The 24,710-nt window shown below is 40.2% G+C and overlaps 1 protein-coding gene and 1 pseudogene across 2 annotated transcripts in view; one reads left to right on the forward strand and one right to left on the reverse strand.

The window, feature by feature from the left end:
• Window positions 1-315: 315 nt before the first annotated feature.
• Window positions 316-24,710, reverse strand: part of YTHDF2 (YTH N6-methyladenosine RNA binding protein F2) — a 33,169-nt gene continuing 8,774 nt past the window's right edge. For both annotated transcript variants that reach the window (XM_059036161.2, XM_067013231.1), the window contains exon 5: window positions 316-1,165. In XM_059036161.2, coding sequence (XP_058892144.1) covers window positions 1,142-1,165 — 24 coding nt within the window. In that variant the 3' untranslated portion in view covers window positions 316-1,141. The remainder of the gene's footprint in view (window positions 1,166-24,710) is intronic.
• LOC131740642 (large ribosomal subunit protein eL6 pseudogene) lies at window positions 21,981-22,873 on the forward strand (annotated as a pseudogene).

The following is a 24,710-nucleotide window of genomic DNA, read 5'->3' on the forward strand; positions in this document are numbered from 1 at the left end:
GTTTCCTCAAGGTTATTAGCACAGTGCCTGGCACCTAATAAGCACTCACGATCAAATATTTGTTGAACAATTTAGCATAGCAGTGTCTCTACCTTCTCAGAGAAATATCCAGAAATAAAGCATTATGAATATTGGCCCATCTTGCTTTGCAGAGGTCATGGTTATCCAACCCTGGGTACAAAAGCAAGCCTGCACTAGTCCATCTCAGTGAACTTTCTAAAAATGGTTGCTGTCTCACCTCTTAAAACTCCTTATACTCCAAAGCTTTCATAAAATATAGCAGATTCAAATAATACTAATAAATGGTACTAGAAGTGATGCTCAACAGGATCTCACGTTTATTGAGAAGTGATTAATGGTAAAAAGAAAGGCAATGCCCTTTCCTCATTGGCTGAACAAGAAACTGAAGAAACATTCACTACACGTTTTACAATATTTTTCTCTTCCAAAATGCATTTCTGTAAACAAGTTTTTACCACTGTTCTTAGCTTTGAAATCAAATTAATCCTGACTTAATCAGTATAATGTACAAGAACAGAACATTTCTTAGGACTCCTAGTATTTTACTTTGAATAACAAAGGGTCAGAGAAAATGTACCACCCTTAAAGACACAACCTTGGGTAACACTGTTAAATTCTCCAAGACAAAAATTCTTCATAAAAATGTTCTTCCAGTTCGGAAGGGAAAAAACAAATTCCCACTTTCTGGGGTGGATGCCCAAAACCTTCAAAACTCAAGTGTTCTCCAAGTGCAAATGTCAAAATGGGGGGAGGAAAGGGTTTAAAAATTAGAGAAAACTGTATGCACTTAACGGACTTTAAAATCCGAAAAACATAGTAAAAAGACAAAAAAACAAAGCATTATGCTCTGAAATCACAACCAAAGCCAAAATAAAAGGGACATTTTTCACCTAAACTACCTAGAGGGATTTTTTGTTTAGTTTTTTCTTTTTCTTTTTTTTTTCATTTTCCAGTTAAGTCCTATGTCTTTTGTGAAATTCCAATACTTAAACTGCAAGTCTGCAATCGTCTCTGAAGTCAATGAAATTAAGAAAAAAGTCCTAATTCTCTTGAAGGTCAATTTTTTTCCTCTTAGGATATGCAGATGCAACCGTTGCTGCAGTCTGTGCAGAACTGCCTCTTATTTCCCACGACCTTGACGTTCCTATAAGTTAAAAAAAAATTGAAATGGTTAGTTAAAACTTATCTAAAAAAAAAAAAAAAGAAAAAAAAAAACTTATCTGAACATGTTTAAGAATTACAACTTCATAGAATAACTCAACAGAAATTTAATTATTTGTGCTAAATAGAATAATCCCCACAAATAAAAACTGACTTTTACTTCTTATATTTTAAACCAAAGTACTTGCACTCAAGCACCCCAATTAATACAAAATCATTTTTCTTTGACTTTAAAATTCTTAACTGACTAAACACATTTGTTTTCCTATTACAGTTCATTTACGTTAATATGTGTCAGTTCCCCCAAAATATGGGCCTAAGTAACTCAAACATATATCTATCAATGGCCTGCAGCAGGGAAGCAGCATAAGCCCTAAAAGTACTAGAGTCATCCCACATTAGTACCAAGGCCTTAAACATATTCATAGGCCTTAATTTCCTTTTTTAAAAATAAAGCGAGGATATGTATCTGGGCTGTGGGAGAATTAATGAGTTGACATATAGAAGCTTTTAGTCCATAGCAAGCAAGAAAATCATCCTTTTCCCCTAGGGAGAGTTTAAAATCCACTCAGAAGTGGATTTTGAAAACTGAATGCAATACTTACATTTTCCCTGAAATAGATCTAAATGCTCCTTCCTTATTAAGAATCATTCTTTATGAGCCTTTCCTAAATGTACCCCAAACAGCATTCCATTTCACACACTACCTCACTTATTGGGATTTTAAAAAATATGACTCAATCCACATGCCTTTTAAAAGCAAAAGCAAAAACAAAAAAAGCAAAAGCATTAAGTGGTTAGGAGCAAGCACACAGACCTGAACTTAGACTCGATTCATCAAGCTACATGAGTAGAGTCATTTGCTCCCATTCACCTTATGGTAACTATGGTTCTGAAGTTAAACATGATTCCTATTAAAAAAGAACAGCGGGCTTCCCTGGTGGCGCAGTGGTTGGGAGTCCGCCTGCCGATGCAGGGGACTCGGGTTCGTGCCCCGGTCCGGGAAGATCCTGCGTGCTGCGGAGAGGCTGGGCCCATGAGCCATGGCCGCTGGGCCTGTGCGTCCAGAGCCCGTGGTCCGCGGCCGGAGAGACCACGGCAGTGAGAGGCCCGCGTACCACACACACAAAAATAAAGAACAGCAACTACTACTTATGGGCTTCCCTGTTCCAGGCACTGTACATAATGATCTTCATTACCACCCTACAACGACTATACTATTCCTGCCTTAGAGATAAGAAAACTAAAGCTCAAAAAAGTTACCTGACCAAGGTTACCTAAGAACCAAGATTCAAATCCATGGCTATATGGCTCTTTACCTACACCATGTCATTACAAATATTTACGTAAAAGTCAACAAAGTTAAGTGAGGCTTTGTGATGAACTGACTACCACCACTAAACTACTCCAAGGATATAAAAACAGTAAATTATGCAGACGGAACAGTTATCTTTTTGTGATGTCCCACTTCACATATCTGGAATTCAAAGATAAACTCACCAACATACAAGGATCTGGGATATTTTCAAAATAAGTCATTTTGAAACTTCAACCTTTATAAAATTAATTTAATAAAACAATTCACCCACACACGGTTTCTGGAAATCAAACTCAATTCAAGAATAAGAAAAAGAAATTCAATCCAACATAAAGGGGACCTCAAAAGTTTTGAAGTTCCTGGGCTGCAGTACTGACCTTCCCTTTCTATAACTCTCCCAAAGTTTTGATAATGAATATATTGTTTATAATAGGAAAATCACAACTAAAAAGAAAACCAAAAACCCTCTGGCACTGACCAAACTGAAACTTTCAAAAAGCACCTAGATTCTCATATCAATCTTTTTTTTAAAAATTGAAGTAAAGTTGATTTACAATGTTGTGTTAGTTCCAGGTATACAGCAAAGTGATTCAGTTATACATACATATACATACTCTTATTCAGATTCCGTTCCGCTATAGGTTATTACAAGATACTGAATATACAGTTCCCCCTGTGCTGTGATAGGAGTAGGTTCTCCTATCAATCATAAACTCATCTACCTCGTTCAGTCTTTCTTAATTTGGATGGATACTATTTATCTAACCTCTCTTCTATTGCTAATCAAAATGTACCTTTAGTTTCAGGAAGTATGGACTCTTTTCTTCGTGTTTCTTCATTAAATCTCATTCCTATGCTTTTAAAAGCCAAGATTGGGGCTTCCCTGGTGGCGCAGTGATTGAGAGTCCGCCTGCCGATGCAGGGGACACGGGTTCGTGCCCCGGTCTGGGAAGATCCCACATGCTGTGGAGTGGCTGGGCACGTGAGCCATGATCGCTGAGCCTGTGCGTCCGGAGCCTGTGCTCCACAACGGGAGAGGCCCGCGTACCACAAAAAAATGAATAAATAAAAATAAAAGCCAAGAATCTCTGGCCTTCTGGCTCTGGGGCACAGTTCAAAAACCCTTCCTTCTTTGAGACTTCCTCAACCACTGCAGTTTTCAATGTGCTTCTAAATCTGCATCCACAATTGAAAATCAAATTGTATTGACTTATTTCATATAAAATTAGCCCCAACTCAACCAAAAGCTCCTAGAAAGCAAAGTTCTTTAGCTAAGCTCACTCACAAACTTATTTATGAGTTTAGCTACAGTTGACTTTTATGTAAAATTCTGGTTCTCATCACAAGAAAAAAAATGGTGATGGATGTTAACTAAACTTATTGTGGTAAGCATTTCTCAATAAACACATACATAAAATCATTATGTTGTAGTACACCTTTAACAATGCTGTATGTCAATTATATCTCAATAAAAATGGGAGAAATTCCTAGAGGCAACTTCTGTTACCAGTTTCTTGCATCCTTTGAGTTATTTTAAGCATATAAAAGCTTATTACATCTTTTGTTTTTTCTTTTCACAAGTAGCATACAAAACACACTTCACTTTGCTTTTTTTCCCCTCACTTAATATGTCTTGCATATTATTAAATTTTAACACATATAGATCTGGTCTTTTTATGGGTCTGGGAGCACCCTCCTTGCTCTGAATTCAAGAATTGAAGATCTAGGGCTTCCCTGGTGGCTCAGTGGTTAAGAATCTGCCTGTCAATGCAGGGGACACAGGTTCGAGCCCTGATCCGGGAAGATCCCACATGCCGCGGAGCAACTAAGCCCGTGCGCCACAACTACTGAAGCTCGCGAGCCTAGAGCCCGTGCTCCGCAACAAGAGTAGCCACCGAAATGAGAAGCCCGCGCACAGCAGTGAAGAGTAGCCCCCGCTTGCCAGACTAGAGAAAGCCCATGTGCAGCAACAAAGACAGACGGACAGACAGACGGACAGACGGACGGAACTGAAGATCCAAAAGAGAAGCAGGGCTTCCCTGGTGGCACAGTGGTTGAGAGTTCACGTGCCTATGCAGGGGACGCGGGATCGTGCCCCGGTCCGGGAAGATCCCACATGCCGCGGAGCGGCTGGGCCCGTGGGCCATGGCCGCTGGGTCTGCGCATCCAGAGCCTGTGCTCCGCAACAGGAGAGGCCACAACAGTGAGAGGCCCGCATACCACAAAAAAAAAAACCAAACCACACAACTAAGAGAAGAAGTTCTCAAAGACATTATGATGAATGAAAGAAGCCTCAGACAAAAGAATACACACTGTATGATTCCAATTATGTGAAGTTTTATAACAGAGAAAATGAATCTACGGTGGGGACAAAATTAGAACAGTAGTTGTCTGGGTGGGGTGGGGGTGGAAATTTCTAGGATGGTAATATTCTATATCTTCATTGGGGTTTGGGTTACACAGATGGGTACATTTGTCAGCACTCAGCAAATATACACTTAAAATTTGTGCATTTTATTCAACTCAAAAAATACGTAAAATAAATACTGAGCTCTAGTCAATGATAGGCATGCTGAAATGTTTAGGGGTAAAGAATACTGATAATGACAATTTCTTTGAAATACATCAAAAAACAAAACGGACTGGCAGAAAAACAAAAAAAAACGGAGAAAAAATTCTGCCTATTCTCTCATTTTAATGTAATGTAACCCCAGGAATACAAACAAACTTACATGCTCCAAATTGTACCATTAAATTAGAAAACCTAGACTTTGCCAAATCCATTTTTTCCTAAGAAACACACTTAAGGGAATTCCCCAGTGGTCCGGTGGTTAGTAGGACTCCACACTTCCACTGCAGGGGGGCACTGGTTCTATTCCTGATCAGGGGACCTTAGTTCCCCCACATGCCGCACAGCTCAGCAAAACAAACAAACAGATACACACTTGTAAGTTCATCATGATGCTTAATAACAGCATTTAAAATATTTACTCAAAAGAAATTCAAAATAGCACTGTGAAATTGCACTTATTAAGTCATCACTTTTTTTTTTTTTTTTGCAGTTTGCGGGCCTCTCACTGTTGTGGCCTCTCCCGTTGCGGAGCACAGGCTCCGGACGCACAGGCCCAGCGGCCATGGCTCACGGGCTCAGTCGCTCCGCGGCATGTGGGATCTTCCCGGACCAGGGCACGAACCCGTGTCTCCTGCATCGGCAGGCGGATTCTCAACCACTGCGCCACCAGGGAAGCCCAAGTCATCACATTTTTTAAACACAAAGTTTGTTCCTCTATAATGTGATACTAAATCCACCTGTGTTCAATTTTGCCTCAAACGTAACATAAAACTATTCCTGGGGCTTCCCTGGTGGTGCAGTGGTTAAGAATCCGCCTGCCAATGCAGGGGACACAGGTTCGAGCCCTGGTCTGGGAAGATCCCACATGCCACAGAGCAACAAAGCTGATGCACCATGGCTACTGAGCCTGTGCTCTAGAGCCCCCAAGCCACAACTACCGAAGCCCACATGCCTAGAGCCCATGCTCTGCAACAAGAGAAGCTACCACAATGAGAAGCCCGCGCACCACAACAAAGAATAGCCCCCGCTCACCGCAACTAGAGAAAGCCCACGCGCAGCAGCGCAAGACCCAATGCAGCCAAAAATTAAATAAATGAATAAACTCATTAAAAAAAAACCTATTCCTGAATCTTAGCTACACAATTATATCAAGAGGGCAAGAACCACCTGTGCCCTAATGTAAACCTGTGTGACAGAAGCTTACTTTAAATTATGGAAATTACATGCAAACAACACATGGCATTAGCTGCCTTAATCTCCTGATCAACATCAAGAAAATACCACATTGGGGCTTCCCCGGTGGCACAGTGGTTGAGAGTCCGCCTGCCGATGCAGGGGACGCGGGTTCGTGCCCCGGTCCGGGAGGATCCCACATGCCACAGAGCAGCTGGGCCCGTGAGCCATGGCCGCTGGGCCTGCTCATCCGCGTCCAGTGCTCCGCAGCGGGAGAAGCAACAGCAGTGAGAGGTTTGCAAAAAGAAAAAAAAAAAAAAAAAAAAGAAAAAAAAAAGAAAATACCACATTGATACAATTCAGCAAGCTGATTAAATTGCTCTTCTATTTCCAGATGCAATTTTCATGTGTACACAAAAAATAAGCTTATATTTACAAGTAATAAAGACAATATCCATCTTCTCAGAGATTATAAAAATACTTAAGCATTCACATCATACCATCTTGAAAAGTAAAATGAATTTGGCACCAATAATAAAACTGTAAACAATTCACAAGATTTAAAATACTAGCTATTTTAAACATTTTTATTAAAAAAGAAAAAAAAAGGGGGGGGGGGCTTCTCTGGTGGCGCAGTGGTTGAGAGTCCGCCTGCTGATGCAGGGGACGCGGGTTCGTGCCCCGGTCCGGGAAGATCCCACATGCCGCGGAGCGGCTGGGCCCGTGAGCCGTGGCCGCTGAGCCTGCACGTCCGGAGCCTGTGCTCCACAATGGGAGAGGCCACAACAGTGAGAGGCCCACGTACCGCCAAAAAAAAGGGACTTCCCTGGTGATGCAGTGGATAAGACTCCACGCTCCCAATGCAGGGGGCCCAGGTTCGATCCCTGGTCAAGAACTAAATCCCACATGCATGCCACAACTAAGGAACCCGCAAGCCTCAACTAAGGAGCCAGCAAGCTGCAACTAAGGAGCCCACGTGCCAAAACTAAGACCCAGCACAACCAAATAAATAAACATTTAAAAGAAATAAAAACCAAACAAAAAAAACACTTGGGGGAATTCCCCAGAGGTCCAGTGGTTAGGACTCCAAGCTTCCACTGCAGGGGGCACAAGTTCAACCCCTGGTCAGGGAACTAAGATCTCAAACGCCACACAGCACAGCCAAAAAAAAAAAAATAGTTGAAAACAGGAATGAATCAGAGGATCCTGCTTGAAGGGACTGCCATTGTCCGATTTGAGCATTACACAGCCTTAATGATAAGTAAACAACTATCGCAGTAATATCTTATTTGGGCAAGAACTGGCAATGGATGCTCTAAATCTAAAGGGTGAAAATTTGATGAGGATAACTGATTCACTTTGTTATAAAGCAGAAACTAACACACCATTGTAAAGCAATTATACTGCAATAAAGATTGTTAAAAAAAAAAATTTTGATGAGGAACAAGATATTTATATAGAGTCGCAAACTATTTTCCCACTTATTAAAAATAAAATAGTACCTTTAAGTGGAGAACAAGGTGAATACCTTAAATAAGTCATCAAAGTAAACATTACTAATAATGGCATAAACAGACCATCTTATACCTCCTACTGTGATGCACTGAGGATACAAAGTAACTTATGTAGCATTCCTGCCAGAAAAGCATAATCTGAATGTACACAATGAGGAAAGGAAACTCAGACAAACGGCCGACATCTACAAAAATAAAGAGCATATACTCTTCAAAAATGTCCTATCATAAACAAACAAAAGAGGTGAATGGGTGGGATGTTGGTGTGTGAGTATATGTGTATAACTGCAGATTAAGAGACTAAAAAGACATAAAACTGAAAGATCCTGGACTGGACCCTGCACCCCCCGCCCCCCTAAAATTTCTACCAAGGACATTAAGACAACTGGAAGAAATATGAATAAGATCTGTAGATTAGATAATCGTATTGTGTCAGTTAAATTTCCTGATTTGGGGGCTTCCCTGGTGGCACGGTGGTTGAGAGTCCACCTGCCGATGCAGGGGACATGGGTTCGTGCCCCAGTCCGGGAAGATCCCGCATGCCGCGGAGCAGCTGGGCCCGTGAGCCATGGCCGCTGGGCCTACGCGTCCAGAGCCTGTGCTCCGCAATGGGAGAGGCCACAACAGTGAGACGCACGCGTACCGCAAAAAAAAAAAAAAAAAAAAATTGCTGATTTTGAAAACTGCACTGTGCTCATAAATCCATGTTCTTGTTCTTAGGAACTACACAGCAAAATTAGGAGAAAAGGTCATGATGTCTTGGAACTTACTCTCAAATGGTTCAGAAAAAAATTTCACACACATCTCTGAAGAGAAGATACAGCAAATGTAGCAAAATATTACATTGGTAAATCTGGGTGAAGAGTATGTGGAAGTCCTTTGCACTATTCCTTAAATTTCTCCAAGTTTGAAATTATTTCAAAGTAAAAAGTTAATAAATTGGAGGATAATTCATTTAATTCTTCTGCAAAAATTGGCTGCATTAAAAAGTTATATTTGGGACATCCCTGGTGGTGCAATGGTTAAGAGTCCGCCTGCCAATGCAGGAGACACAGGTTCGATCCCTGGTTCAGGAAGATCCCACATGCCGCGGAGCAACTAAGCCCATGTGCCACAACTACTGAGCCTGTGCTCTAGAACTCGCAAGCCAGAACTACTGAGCCCGGACACAACTACTGAAGCCCAAGCACTCTAGGGCCCGTGTGCTGCAACTACTAAGCCCGCATGCTGCAACCACAGAAGCCCGCGTGCCTAGAGCCCGTGCTCCGCAAGAAGAGGAGCCACCAAAATAAGAAGCCCGCACACCGCAACAAAGAGTAGGCTCCTGCTTGCTGCAACTAGAGAAAGCCCACTTGCAGCAACGAAGACCCAACACAGCCAAAAATAAAAATAAATAGTTATGTTTAACAACTCATGAAACTTTGAAATGTGTTTATTTCCTCATACCTATACTAAAATCATCAAACATGAGGGTATTTTAGCAAAAGAAAAAGAAAAAAATTTGCCTATCAGCTTTTTACAAGTCTTTTAAAATGAGAAAAAAAAATGACACAGCGAAGATTCTAACACAAGGACTGTTATTTTAACCACTTTGGGACATTAAAACCTTTTAGGTTTCCATAAAAGACTTGTCTTACAGCAGGTCTTTTCTTTCACTTTTGTGACTATTTCCTATTACCACTGGGAATTCCACTAAATTGCTTTGACAATTTAAAGACTTCACTTGTCAGATGTATTTATTAACATTTCTAATTAACCAGTCCTACCTTGGTAATATTTAATAAAGAAAAAGCTGGGGTTGGGAGGGTGGGGGACAGAAGAATGATGACAAGATACACAATAAAAGGAAAGAGCAGCAGAGCACATAAAAGCAAGCTGGGACCTCCAATGGGTCCAAGTCCCTGCTGGAACTGCCATAAACACAACATGCATTTGTGTCTTGTTGGACACTCCAGATTTTATACATGACGATGCTACTAATCCACCGTAGCAGGGGAAGTGGTGCAGCAAACTGGCTTTCCCCATGGTGGTGGTGTCATGTTGCAGCCTACCTACAACCTTTTTTAACCTAGTGCCATGTGCAAGGCTGCTACAGTGAGATCTGTGATAGGAACAGGCTGGACTGGCTAGTCTAGGTTAAGCTCCTGCATAAGATCCTCAAGCACAAACACACAATTAATCAAAAAGTCCCAGTTAACCAAAAAACAGACCAAATGTTAAAAGGAAGGGAAGAAGCATTCCTAAAGCTTGGGGATACTGTGATGGTAATAAAGAATAAAAGCAAACATCAGAGCAAGATTTTACTGAATTCACACCTCATCACAAAATTCTCACTAGGACATTCATCCTAATCTTTAAAGCAGTCCACAATCTCATTGTTCAATGAAGAGACTAAAGAAAAAAATTTACAAAATAAAAATAAATTTAAAGATATTAACTAAGAATGTATAAACCAGGGGAAGAAGTTTCTAGGCCTCAATATCTGGTCTGTCACTTAAACAACTAGAGGTTAATACTCACACCATTCACCCACCACATCTTAGTCCCTCCTCACCTTACATCTATGACTGTAAAATGCAAAAGTTCATCTCTAGAGGAAATATCCTAAAAGCCACAAGGTGGCAATGTTACTTAAAGTCTGCACATTTGAAATCTCTTCCTATGATATTATAAATCTGCTTAATTTTTCCTCGATTTAGCTTAATATCCTTTCTCATTTCTACTACCACCCCTCTCCCCACTTTGAAGTGAGCCATAAAACACAACAGGCACACATATATTTATTTGTCGGATATAATTTTATTAAGTTTAAAATCTGATGTCTACCCCTCAAATTAAATTCACTTAATAGCCCTCAAATCAGTTTTCTTATATCCCCATGGTCCCTGATAGAAAAGAACACAAATTTCAGGGTCCCTGGCTGAAAATAAGACAATGCTTACATAGGTTAACATGAAAAAATAGGATTACACTAATATGACTTTCAATGCTTTATATGGCTTATGAAATCAATCTTTTTTTTGGCGGGGGGGGGGGGGGGGCTGTGCTGCGAGGCCTGTGTGAGATCTTAGTTCCCTGACTAGGGATTGAACCCGGAGCCACGTCAGTGAAAGTGCAGAGTCCTAACCACTGAACTGCCAGGGAACTCCCTGATCAATCTTAATAGTCTCTGATGCTATGAATATATGAGTTATACACACACATGCATATATACATTCCCTCCCTTTTAAGATTTTCTAGGTGCAGAAATGGACTCTTGAAATAAATTTCTGGGAACTGGCAAAGGGGCACCAGGATGAAGTAAATGCATTTAACTAATAACCTTTCCTACCATCAAATTATTTTCCAAGATTGTTAGTTAGTAGCTGAACTCCTATATACATTCCACTAACAAGGTCAGAAGTAAAAGCCTGGATAATCTACTATTTTCAGGCCCTGAATCATAAGTCTTAACTAGTAACAGAACAAAGGGTAAGACAGACACATTAAAATTTTTTCAGGGCTTCCCTGGTGGCACAGTGGTTGAGAGTCTGCCTGCCGATGCAGGGGATGTGGGTTCGTGCCCCGGTCCGGGAAGATCCCATATGCTGCCGAGCGGCTGGGCCCGTGAGCCATGGCCACTGAGCCTGCGCGTCCGGAGCCTGTGCTCCACAACGAGAGGCCACAACAGTGAGAGGCCCGCGTACGGCCAAAAAAAAAAAAAATTTTTTTTTCAGTTATTCTTTGAATCACTCCTTGGCTCTCCAGTAAGAACTACATTTGAACAAAAACTAATTTCACAATAAAATCAATTTCTGAAAACACTTCAGAATACAATTAAACAAATAAGGTTTTTTAATAGCTTGTCAGTCAAATCCCCCCCCACTCCCAGCATTTGACAGTAAGTTCAGAAAGAATGAAGCAATCACTGAATATGCTTTCCAGCTATCTGATAAATGATATAACCTCCAGTTCCACCTTCAAAAATTTCCAGTTGAACCATCCTCAACACCTCCATTGATCTCTCTAGTCCAAGCTACTGTACGCTCTCAAAAGGACTTTGCCACAGACTCCTTTTAACTGATCTCCCTTTCAGTCTTGTGCCCTCCTCAGTCTATTCCAAGGGTGGGACCCCAAAATAGAAACTCAGTAGCATTATTAAGTACCATGCCAAACGTTACTGAGGAATGTGATGACTGATCTACAATAAACGAAGGTGTATTTATGTGTATATATCCATTTATATGCCTGAGATTATGGATCACAATAATCACTCATGAAAGACCTGTATGCAAGTACTTCACTTGTATATATAAATTTAATCCTAACAACCCAGTAAGTTTTTTTCCCCCATTTTCATAAAATACTGATGCTCAGAAGTTTACTTGCTCAAATCACTGATAGTTGCAGATATGACACCATCTTCTGAGCTCCTAGCCTTTTCAATACTATGCTAACAAGAAAACAGAATCTAGGATTCATGCTTATTAATAATATCTACCTTATATATATATATACACCTAAATTTTTTTAAAAGCCCATCATACGTAATATACTTAATAGAATAATAGAATCCCTTCCCACATCCCAAAAGACTAATTACCTTTAAAAATCAGTTAAAAGGGGCTTCCCTGGTGGCGCAGTGGTTGACTCCGCCTGCCAATGCAGGGGACACCGGTTCGTGCCCCCGGGAGGATCCCATATGCCATGGAGCGGCTGGGCCCGTGAGCCATGGCCGCTGAGCCTGCGCATCTGGAGCCTGTGCTCCGCAACGGGAGAGGCCACAACAGTGAGAGGCCCGCATACCGGGAGGAAAAAAAAAAAAAATCCGTTAATGGGCTTCCTTGGTGGCACACTGGTTAAAAATCCGCCTGCCAATGCAGGGGTGACGGGTTCGAGCCCTCATCCCAGAAGATCCCACATGCCGCGGAGCAACTAAGCCCATGCACCAAAACTACTGAGCCTGCACTCTAGAGCTCACAAGCCACAACTACTGAAGCCCGTGCACCTAGAGCCCGTGCTCCACAAGAGAAGCCACTGCAATGAGGCCCGCACACCGCAACGAAGAGTAGCCCCCACTCGCCGCAACTAGAGAAAACCCGCGCATAGCAACAGAAACCTAATGCAGCCAAAAATAAATAAAATAAAATATATAATTTTTTTTTAAAACTCAGTTAACATCTTCGGGCAACTTCAGGATGGATAGTGGCCACTAAATCTTATTGCTTAAAATTATCTAACAACTCTAAACAATTCATGTGCTCACAAAAAGGAAGATACAATAAAATGTAAAACTTAAAACATTAAAGCCTCTTAGAAGTAGCCATAATGTCTCTGAGGAGTAGATTATAACAAGTAACACAGAGGATATTCAGCCAAAGACATCGGCACCTTTTAATGAACAAACAATACAGGCAACTCACTAGAGGCTCATAATATTGATAGCTGATGAAAAATACTACTCAAAAGACCCTTTCAGCCTTACGGTAGGCCACAGTATAAAAAGGTACAGCCAGATTTATCAGACACATGTGAATTCTAACATTGCTTCTAAAGATGAAGTTTTTTTTGACCCAGAAATATGGCAGTTTCATATGGTTCTGATTAATATTAAATAAAAATGAACTCAACATCTCAAAAAAAAAAAAGATGGGGGCTTCCCTGGTGGCGCAGTGGTTGAGTCTGCCTGCCGATGCAGGGGGTGCAGGTTCGTGCCCCGGTCCGGGAGGATCCCACATGCCGCGGAGCGGCTGGGCCCGTGAGCCGTGGCTGCTGAGCCTGCGCGTCCGGAGCCTGTGCTCTGCAACGGGAGAGGCCCGCGTACCGCGGGGGGTGGAGATAGAAGTCTTGAGACTAGCAGGCAGAGACTGGAAGGAGGACTACAGAGCAAAGGAAGAAACTTACAGGAACAATAAGCATGAGGAATTTGAGGTGGGGGACATACAAAACACTACCTAATGACATTTATAATTTAAATACAAGAGAATCACCTAGAGCTGATAAAATGCAGATTCCAAAGCCTCAACTCCAAAGGTGCCCACTCAGTAGGTGAGGAAGCACAAGAATCTGCAATGTAAGTAACTCTCAGATGGTAACCTGTACAAACTGGGAAACTTCTCTTCAACTGCTTCTAATCATTTTAAGAAATACCTAGGGAGCTTACTAAATAAAATTTCAGTTTAGTAAATCCGGGGGTAGACCTAGTTATCAGTATTTTTGTAAATACTTTCCAGGTGACTCAAAGTTTGCTTTAAATTGTTGTTACCATTTTTTTGGAATTTATACTCTGAAGCTCTCACACCACGTCCACCCTGCTCCCCTCCCCACCCCTTTGCAGGCTTATGGACTGCAAGTAGGTAACATTTGTCATAAATGATTTTGAATTACCCAAGAACTTGTCTAGGGTTCTAGTTCTGCCACTAAAATGAGGTAATCTTGCAGTCTGTGTACAAAAAGAGTTCGGTAGCTTAAAACCTTCCCAATTTTTTTTTCCCATTCAATTTTATAACCTTAACCTTCCAGAGTAATTATTCAAAACCATTTGTGTTCTCCCTTACGCTTGCTGCCTGTCATTAGCAGCAATTCTCTCACAAGGTTAGGTAGAGTAGATCCAATTTGCTCCCTTTTGATGCTTGTGATAAGGGAGTTTTAAACCTAAGTGCTTAAAGGTTTAAGTTTCAACCAACTATGCTCTCTCCTCATAGAGCCAAGGAAGAGTTGACTGACTAAAAGGCATTAGTAGATAATAGAACATTGCAGTTAGTTATTTTAAATGATAAATGTGAAGATGTAGCAAGGCCTAAGAACAGAAAAGCTTTGGGGCAAAACTAATTCCAGCTCTTCTACAACCTAGCTAGTGATCTTAACAAAATTATTCCTTTCTGAATCTCAGTTCCCTAACTGTAAAATGAAGATAATCTTGGGGACTCCCTGGAGGTCCCTTGGTTAGGACTTGGAAGCTTCCACTGCAGGGGGCCCGAGTTCGTCAGGGAGGGGCCAAAAAAAAAAAAAAAAAGAATCTTATTCTACAGGATTGTTACAAGGGATCAGAGATAAGATATGGAAAGTGCCTTATGTACAAGTGCAAAAAATGGCTAAATATGGGTAAATACCTGAAGTATTAAGGGGGAAAAGCAGGATAAAATACTACATAGAATATTATAACTGTATAAACCACTAACTTGTGTCGGAAAATAAGCCAAAATGATGAGCAGTTTTTGTCAGGGTAGAGGAACTATGAGTGAGTTTTCTTTTATTTTCTACACATTTTATAATTTGGTTATTACAATGAAAAACAATGCACACAGAAAATTTGCAAATGCTAATATAAAATTTGCACATTGCAAATTTTTTTTAACATGCAGTTTAAAAGCTCTATATGCTATCTATACCGATTGTGCAAAAGATCCACATGAAGTCAAAAGCTTACATATAAGTCTACCTTTTCTAAATGGCTTCACATATTACACAAGTGATCTGTCCAAATTTTTAGCTTTGACACATGTAGCAGAGTATTAAATATCTCATAAGAACCACCAGGTATTACAACAGCAGTAAATGCAAATGAGTTGGAAAGAGCAACTGCCTGCCTTCCTGCTCCCCACATACCCAACAGCTTAAACTTGAAGGTTTAGCCGTTTTCTTCATCTTTCTTTCCACAATCTTTTCCTATATACATCCTTCTAGACCCAACTCAAAGCCAGTCTTCCATAAAAATTACTCAACTCTGGTCTTGCTATTCTTTCTTCTGTACTTACTCTCATCCTGTAAAATGAGCACTTTAATACCCACTATACTATACTGTTTCACTTATATCTCCTCCCTATGGCTAACTGGAGTTAAATCAGTTCGATTAGGAATTGCTTATTCAGCAAGGGATGAAAAGCATTAGGGCACGCTATTGAGCTAGTTGTTAGTCTATACTGTCTAGTTGTTATAAGTAGAAAAATTTGCTCTGGAGGAGGTGGCAGAAGGATGCAAATTTAAATTGAATTACGTGCTTCTGTGGAGAAAGGCAGAAAGGATGATCTAAGCCTACTACACTCTCCTTCCTCACTTGCAGACTTGCAGATCTCAATGGTGAAGAAAGAGATCTTCTGTTTTCCCTAATTCAGGGAACAGAGCTTTCCCTCCTTCTCTACATGAAACTCTATATAGTGCAGGTGTCAGTCCTTTATCATACAGTTCCTTAAACTAAGGCAGTCAAAGCCAATGCTGTAGCATCCCCAGCTGCTGTGAGATGTTTTTCTAATCCCTCCCTTCCTCCAAGACTAAATAACCAATACACCTAAATGAGATGCTGAAGCTGCAGATTCCTTACATTTCTTCAATTTCAAAATAGATTCCCCCACCCCCAACTCCACCTCCATGCACCATGACTCCATTTTTTGAAAAATTCCTGTCATCAGTGGGTTCCAAATTATGCTTCATAGAAGAGACGCTTCAAAGATCACCCAGGGAAAAAAAGAGAGCTGAGCATGTGAAATCAGCCATTCATGGGGTTCTGAGTAAGGTTTTGTTTGGAGGAGAAAAAAAAAAATTCCACTTTTAAAAAGTTTGAAAATTGTCATAGGACTAATCTTTACTTCTGGCAGGTAAGCAGAATGGTTCACATCTGAGTAATTCTTGATTTAAACTATTCAGAGTAAATACTAAATGATTCTAGAATCGCTAACTACCCCTTGTCCCAAAATGTTTAAGTCTGAAAAAACAGCAGTCCCCTCTGGATCAATCTTTAGCCATAGCAAAAACAGAATACTGACATTTTTAAAACCCAACTGAACTTGACATTGTTATATGGTCTAATTCACCAAAACAGCCTGTACTAACTAAACAGAAGCTGGTCTTACTTCATTAAATCCCTGAAAGACTTGGAACAGACAGCTTAGAAAACTTCACAGGTTGTGAAGGGCTGGAACACTATAGAAACAACAAATGCACAGTCTCTTGAATGATGTATGGAGACCAAAACCTTCAAACCCCTAACAAAGCACTCTCATGTTACTTTTATTCAGATAGTTGTTGGCATTTGCAGTCATCTGCTACCTCTCTACAGTCTCTGAATAAGTTGATTATACCCCACTGCTTGAAATTCTACTCAAGATATAGCCCTTTCCTTGTTCTCTTTCTAAAGCTCCAATTACTCCCTCTCAAACCCTTTCACTTGGTCCCTCTTTAATCCATCCTTTAAATTGTGTTATTGCTGGGGGTTCTTTCTTTGGCCCTCTTCTCTCAATGCATGTTGGCTCTGGAACCGCACTGAAGTAGAACATCAGCTCTGCTTTGTTAGTTTGGGCAACTGTGCAAAAGAATGTGCTCTTTTCTGTGCTTCAGTGCCTTCATCTGTAAAACTGAGATAACTGTGTATACCTCACAATGATAGAATTAAATGAAAACTTACATAAAAATATGTATTCAGGGACTTCCCTGGTAGCACAGTGGTTAAGAATCCAGCTGCCAATGCAGGGAACATGGGTTCGATCCCTGTCCCGGGAAGATCCCACATGCCGCAGAGCAACTAAAGCCCGTGTGCCACAACTACTGAGCCTGCGCTCTAGAGCCCGTGAGCCACAACTACTGAGCCCACGTGCCACAACTACTGAAGCCCGTGCACCTAGAGCCCATGCTCCGCAACAAGAAAAGCCACCCCAATGAGAAGCCCGTGCAGCACAACAAGGAGTAGCCCCCGCTCACCACTAGAGAAAGCCCGCACGCAGCAACGCAGACCCAACGCAGCCAAAAACAAATAAAATAAATTTATTTTTTTTTAAATGTATTCAGGACAGGTGCATATTAGACACTACAGAATGAGCAATAATTTCAGCCATTATTTTTATTACCAGTATTCTTGAAGAATCTTGAACTCGTCCATGCCTTTACCTATACTGAGAGCTGGAAACTCCCAAATTTCTATCAACAGATCTCTCCGGAGCTCCAGATCCTACTATCACCTTTTTGTCCTACAAGTACCCCAAATACTATTTCCAAAAGCCAACACATCTCCAAACCCTAACCTGCTGCTCATCCCATATTCTCTAAGTTTTTTTAAAATAACTAATCAGCAAATATTTCTACCACATTTTTCAACTGTAACTTCCCCATTCCCACTATCTTGATACAGGCTCTCACTGTCTTTCTCCCAACTATTGTAAAAGACTCTCATTTGGTATTTGAGTCACCTACACCTCTCTCTCCTCATTTAATAGATGACTTTAGGTAAGTTGCTAACCTGAGTTTCCATTTTCCTACCTATAAATATGGGATACTGCCTCCCGGAGTTGGTGTGGGGATTAAAGTAAAACTATGAAAGTACCTAACAAAGTCAGTGCTCAGTTAAGTATTTCATCCTTCCCATCCTCTAAACTATCACTCTACACTGACTATCCTCCCTTACAATGTAAAAACATAAGCACAGGATAAAAATCCAAAGCCCTTCTTACACTAGGCCCAACCAACCTCTGCAGCTTTATCACTTATTCTTTCCATATTAAACTTCTCATTTCACAAGACCCAAGTTTTCCATCTGGCAAACTCCACGTATCACACAGTGGTCCATGGGCTTTGGGACTAGAGAGACTGTGGCTTCGGGTGGAGTTCCAACATATTTTCATTTATTGATACTAGTGACTTAAAGACAAAAGTGAAATAACAAAGACATATGTCAGAACTTCACAGGCTTGTCAATTTGAGCAACTTCCTTGCTAAACTGGATAATAATTTTCAAATTCTGGAAGACTAATTCCTCAAATTTTGTTTTATTCAAAATATGTCAGGGATAGAGACATGACACACTTAAGTTTAATCTGCATTAAGGGAATTCCCTGAGTGGTTAGAACTCCGCTCTTCCACTGCAGGGGGCACGGGTTCAATCCCTGGTCGGGGAACTAAGATCCTACATGCCTTGTGGCAAATCTGTATTAATATTTTCTCCATCCCTTTAAGTCTAGACAATCAACAAAAATCAAGTCCTGATTTGTATATAGCGTTTGCCAATTTCCATGGTGTCAATAACATGGCTGACCTCAAACTACCAATGGAATACAGGAATACAGTGGGGTTGAGAAGACATGTGCAAAAGCACAATATTATATATTGATACAGATGTAATAACTTTAAGAGTGATGAATTTAAATATTATGGTTTAATGGTAATCATGATGGTATTCTAAGTTTATGTAGTTTAACTGTAACATATTACTAACTGTAGTTTACAATGTAATTCAATGTAAATAGAAAGGCATTTAAAACACCTTTTAATACGACGTATTTAATTTTTAAGTTTATGTAATTTGTTTAATAATGACTGTTTTAACAACTAGAGCTTGCTAAAATTCTTGAAAGCCAAACAACTGGCTCACAATTAGCTAGCTCTAGCACATTATTGGACTTGGACATTGAAGTACCAACTCCACCACTTGTTAGCTATGAGACCTTGTATAAATAACCTCTTTGAGCCTGCTTCCTCATCTAAAATATGAGAATGATATATTAGATGAGATAGCTGAACTTTTATGTATACCATGTGCCAAGCACTGTGCTATCATTTAAGTGCTGATTACCCAATTACTCATTCTATTTGATGTAGATCAAATGTTGTTTCCCCTATGAAGACTTTAATTTCCCCAAATTTATTACTTCTCCAGAAAGCCAAAATATTTCTTCATCCCTCTATTACAGCTCTTATCTCATATTTTATCCATTTTGTTGTCCACCTAACAACACTGTCTGGTCCTAAGCCAAAGATGGTGCCTTGTTTATCTGTTCTATCCTAGCAATTAACACAAACATTTGGGGGCTTCCCTGGTGGTCCGCCTGCCAATGCAGGAGACATGGGTTCAAGCCCTGGTCCAGGAAGATCCCACATGCCAAGGAGCAACTAAAGCCCATGGGGCACAACTACTCAGCCTGTGCTCTAGAGCCTGCAAGCCAAAACTACTGAGCCCATGGTCCACAACTACTGAAGCCCACATGCCTAGAGTACGCGCTCCCAACAAGAGAAGCCACCACAATGAGAAGCCTTTGCACCACAATGAAGAGCAGTAGCCCCCACTCGCCACAACCAGAGAAAAGTCCGCGTGCAGCAACGAAGACCCAATGCAGCCAAAAATAAAATAAATTAAATTAATTTTTTAAAAATTTGTTGAAAGATGGATACAAACAAAGGGCATGCTTCAAAGAGATCCAGATTCAGTATCACCTATTCTCTTTCAGTCCTCCTTTAACAAGGCTACAGAAAGGCATTTTATCCACAAAGCAGGGAAGGTGGTGAGTAACACAAATAGAATTCCCTCAACCCTACTGGCAGAAAAACAAGTAAATTTATCTGCAAGACAGGAGAAGACATAGACGGCCTTAGAATTTTACAAAACATTCTGGTTTGCCATCTTGATTAAAACAGGATGCCCACTCATTAGCTCTGAAGAAGCAATTTAAAACAGTGGTGGAGTGGAGTAATGTTAAATGGAAAGAACAATACTGCATGGTCATTTATTTCCTAACGACTTAAGAGTAAGAAAACAATATATTTGGCTAAAGTGATGTTTCTTTCTTTTCTGATTTCTGTATCACTAAAACTTGGATATTTTAAATTTTTTTCTAAAGTTGAAAATGGAGCCAAGATGATTACCTCAAACATTTGTAAACAAGGGACTAAATGCCCAAATTAAAGGGTTAGGAGGAAAAAGATGGCTGTAAGGGAAAAAAAACTTCCTTATGTAAAGAGAAATATTACTTGTGCCAACACTACAGGAAAACTAGATTTTTTTTTTAAAGGAAACATTTCTCAAGTAATCACTTCTATGTGCCTTTGCTAAGTCTTTATTACATTTTAGGTAATAATTTTTTTCATTAATACACAGTAAATATATTAATGAATAACTACCCAAACACCAGATCTATACTAAGATTCACTGAGAATCCACAAATCCTATCTGTCATCTATCTCCTTCTGTTCTCAAGTCCTTTCTTATGTTTTATATGTAATTAGTATTTAGGCAGAAATTATAGAACACAAACAAAAATAAGGTCTTACTAAAAAGACCTGTTTTGTAACATCAATTCCTCTCCATGAACCTCAAATGTTATCTTGGGCAACCTAATCCTCTTTTACTCCTCGGTTTCTCTGATCTAAATAAACTACCCCATGTGTGAATCTTCTCTACAATTCACCTAATAAAAGTTCTTTTAGTCTCTTCTTGAAACCCTCCTGTGACTAAGAATCCATTTTTAGAAAGTTCCCCCTTTAGTTACAAAAATCCTATAACCCTATAATCCCTATAACCTTTACCTATTGGTTCCAGTGCTGTCACTAGCATGAAGAATCATTTGATAACAGCTATCATATTCCCCTTATAAATCATCTCTACTAAGCTAAACACTACAATGAGAAATCAGATAACATGTATAAAGCACACTGCAGGAAGAAGTGAGCTATATATATATACAGTAATGATACCTATTATTACGAAGTACTGGTTCACCTTTACTTCTACAAGTTTCCCATTGCCTTTCACTGAAGCTTACATCAAGGAACTCTGCCATGCTAACTCAAATTAGACCTTACTCCTCATTCTCTTAAACTCTAGTACTTTTTTTTAAGCCAACTTTGTATCTCTCTCAGTAGATTCCTTCTATATCCAACTAACTGCATTAACATTTCATTTAACTCCCTTTTCCTAATCTAATCTCCAAACTTCCCTTCCTGGAAACCCACTCCACAAACTCCAGTTAGACTTGTTCTTGAACTGTACAGGAATTCCTATTCCAACTTATCATCTCTACAGTGTTATTATCTATACAGAGTTAGGCTGTTCTGAACCACGTTCACTCTTCTCAAAACACCTCTGGCTATCTTCTATACATCTTCCAAGGCTCAGCTCAGAGAACACTTCTTCCAGGATTCTTCTATGATCAATCAACCCACACCCCAAGCTGGGTTAGGCAATCTTCAAGCTTCCAAACTGGCACCTTGTGCATACCTTGAGAAAACACTTTTCATTTTGTATTGTTACTTGTCACTAATATAAGGCTCCCTGACAATACATTCGTGGTTTCTCTGTAGTGTCTAGCACACAGTAAAGTTATTCAAAGAAAATATAAATAGTTTCATCTCAATTCTTAACCACCATAATAAATTTTCAGTATGTCCAAACACACTCCAAGTCACCGTTTTTAGGTCTTCTGCTTGAAAATCAGAATAATCCTAAAGGGGAAGAAATGCTGAGTTCTTTTTCCCATCTTGCAAGATGGCGGATGAAAAGGCTGAGAAGCCAGACACTAAGGAGAAAACACCTGAAGCCAAGAAGGCTGATGCTGGTGGCAAGGTTAAAAAGGTGAAGCAGGTTAAGAAGGGGAAGCCCCACTGCAGCCAAAACCCTGTCCTGGTCAGAGGAATTGGCAGATATTTCCATCGGCTATGTATTCCAGAAAGGCCTTGTACAAGAGGAAGTATTCAGCAGCTAAATCCAAGGTTGAAAAGAAAAAGAAAGTGAAGGTTCTTGCTACTGTCACAAAACCAGTTGGTGGTGACAAGAATGGTGGTACCCAGGTGGTTAAACTTCCCCAAATGCCTAGGTATTATCCTACTGAAGATGTGCCCCGAAAGCTGTTGAGTCGGCAAAAAACCCTTCAGTAATCATGTGAGAAAACTGTGCGCTAGCATCACTCCTGGGACCATTCCGATTATCCTCACTGGGTGCCACAGAGGCAAGAGGGTCATTTTCCTGAAGCAGCTGAGCAGTGGCTTGCTACTTGTAACTGGGCCTCTATCCCTCAATCGAGTTCCTCTGCGAAGAACACACCAGAAATTTGTCATTGGCACTTCCACCAAAATTGATATCAGTGGTGTGAAAATCCCAGAACATCTCACTGATGCTTACACTTCAAGAAGAAACTGCATAAGCCCAGGCACCAGGAAGGTGAGATCTTCGACACAGAGAGAGAGAAATACGAGATTACAGAGCAGCGGAAGGTTGATCAGAAAGCTGTGGACTCACAAATTCTGCAAAGAATCAAAGCTTTTCCTCAACTCCAGGGCTACTTCCGCTCTGTGTTCACTCTTACAAATGGAATTTATCCTCACAAAGTAGTGTTCTAAACTTCTTTCAAAGAACCTAATTAAATAATTCGGTCCAAAAAAAAAAAATCCTGCTATTCTCACTTTATAGTAATGAAATTTTTAAAAATATACACCTTAAGCTGTTGTCCCTATAGTAATATTTACTCTAGATCTGTCTCTCCTAAATCTCCCCTTAGCTTTCCAGTTATTCAGAAAAATCTTTACCCAAGTGCCTGATTGAGTCTCATGTTGGGCTAGACTTTAAGAGAATTACACAGCCCTTAGTCTCCCCTCCTAGACTATCTTATTTTTACCTAGAGTTTAAAAAGCTAGAAAGATAAGACAAAACTAAACCAACTAGGGACTTCCCTGGTGGCACAGTGGATAGGACTCCGCACTCCTAATGCGGGGGGCCCGGGTTCAATCATTGGTCAGGGAACTAGACCCACATGCATGCTGCAACCAAGAGTTCGCATGCCACAAACGAGGAGCCCGCGTGTGGCAAACTAAGGAGCCCTGGAACCACAACTAAGGAGCCTGCCTGCTGCAACTAAGACTGGGTACAACCAAATAAATAAATATTGGGGGGAAAAAAAAAAACCTAAACCAACTATTTTATGAGGTTTATTAAAAAAAAAAAAAAAAAAAAAACACTAATGCAGGGAGTACCTCTTCCTTTATGCCCCACTATTCCAAAGTTAGACAGAGAAAAAGATTAACTGACTGCCATCATCTTCTGAATAGATGACAGTAATACTCAACAACACCAAAAAAATTTTAAGAAAAAAGCTCATATGGCAATATATAGCACAGGCAAGACCTTCAAAAAGCATATATCCTTTGACACAGCACTTATGGATAGGTATGAATCAATATTTATATCTTAGAATGTTTACAACAGTGTTACTGTAGCTGGAAAAAAATTATAAAGAAGCTGACACATTCAGTAATGGGGACTGGTAAATTACAATAAATTTTTGATAGAACACTATGAAGCCATCAAAAGTGATGTCACAGCTATATACACTAATATGTATAAAATAGGTAACTAAGAAGAACCTACTGTATAAAAAAATAAAATTCAAAAATTTCTTTTTTTTTAAAGTGACGTTACTGGGCTTCCCTGGTGGCTCAGCAGTTAAGGATGCACCTGCCAATGCAGGGGACACGGGTTTGAGCTCTGGTCTGGGAAGATCCCACATGCCGCGGAACAACTAAGTCCTAACTACTGAGGCTGCGCTTTAGAGCCCGTGAGCCACAACTACTGAAGCCCACGCACCTAGAGCCCATGCTCCTCAACAAGAGAAGCCACTGCAACGAGAAGCCTGTTCACCGCAAGGAAGAGGAGCCCCCGCTCAATGAAACCAGAGAAAGCCCCCGCGCAGCAACGCAGACCCAACACAAACAAAAATAAATTTTTAAAAAGTGATGTCACAGAAGAAATATCAATTAGAGGAAAGTTCTAAATAAATGAAGAAAGCAGTTTACAAAATAGTATCTGAAGTATACAACAAAGTAAATGAAGTGACTAAAATTTGCTGGAAGTGCCAAGCCAGATAGATCCAAAATATCCAAGCCAGACAGATCTTGAAGGTTCTATGGTATTGAATTAGATCATGTAACAGAACAAGGCAAAAATGGCTGTAGTTCTGCTTCAGTGTGTTCTGCCAAGAAACATGCCCAATCATGGAACTTTAGAACAGTTGTGACATCATTTTCAGGATGAAGTTTTAAGTATTTCCCTACTGACTGAGTTTCCATTTGGCTGGAAGATTTTTTTCAATCTTGTAAATAATACCAAGGCACATATACCAACACCCCACTTAAGGGAGTCAATGCTTCAATGAGCTATCAGTCCCATTATCATGAAACTTGTTTTGTCTTGGAAGCCTAATAAAAACTGGAAGAACAGTTTACA

Source organism: Kogia breviceps, chromosome 1 (assembly GCF_026419965.1).
Source record: "Kogia breviceps isolate mKogBre1 chromosome 1, mKogBre1 haplotype 1, whole genome shotgun sequence".
Taxonomy (NCBI): domain Eukaryota; kingdom Metazoa; phylum Chordata; class Mammalia; order Artiodactyla; family Physeteridae; genus Kogia; species Kogia breviceps.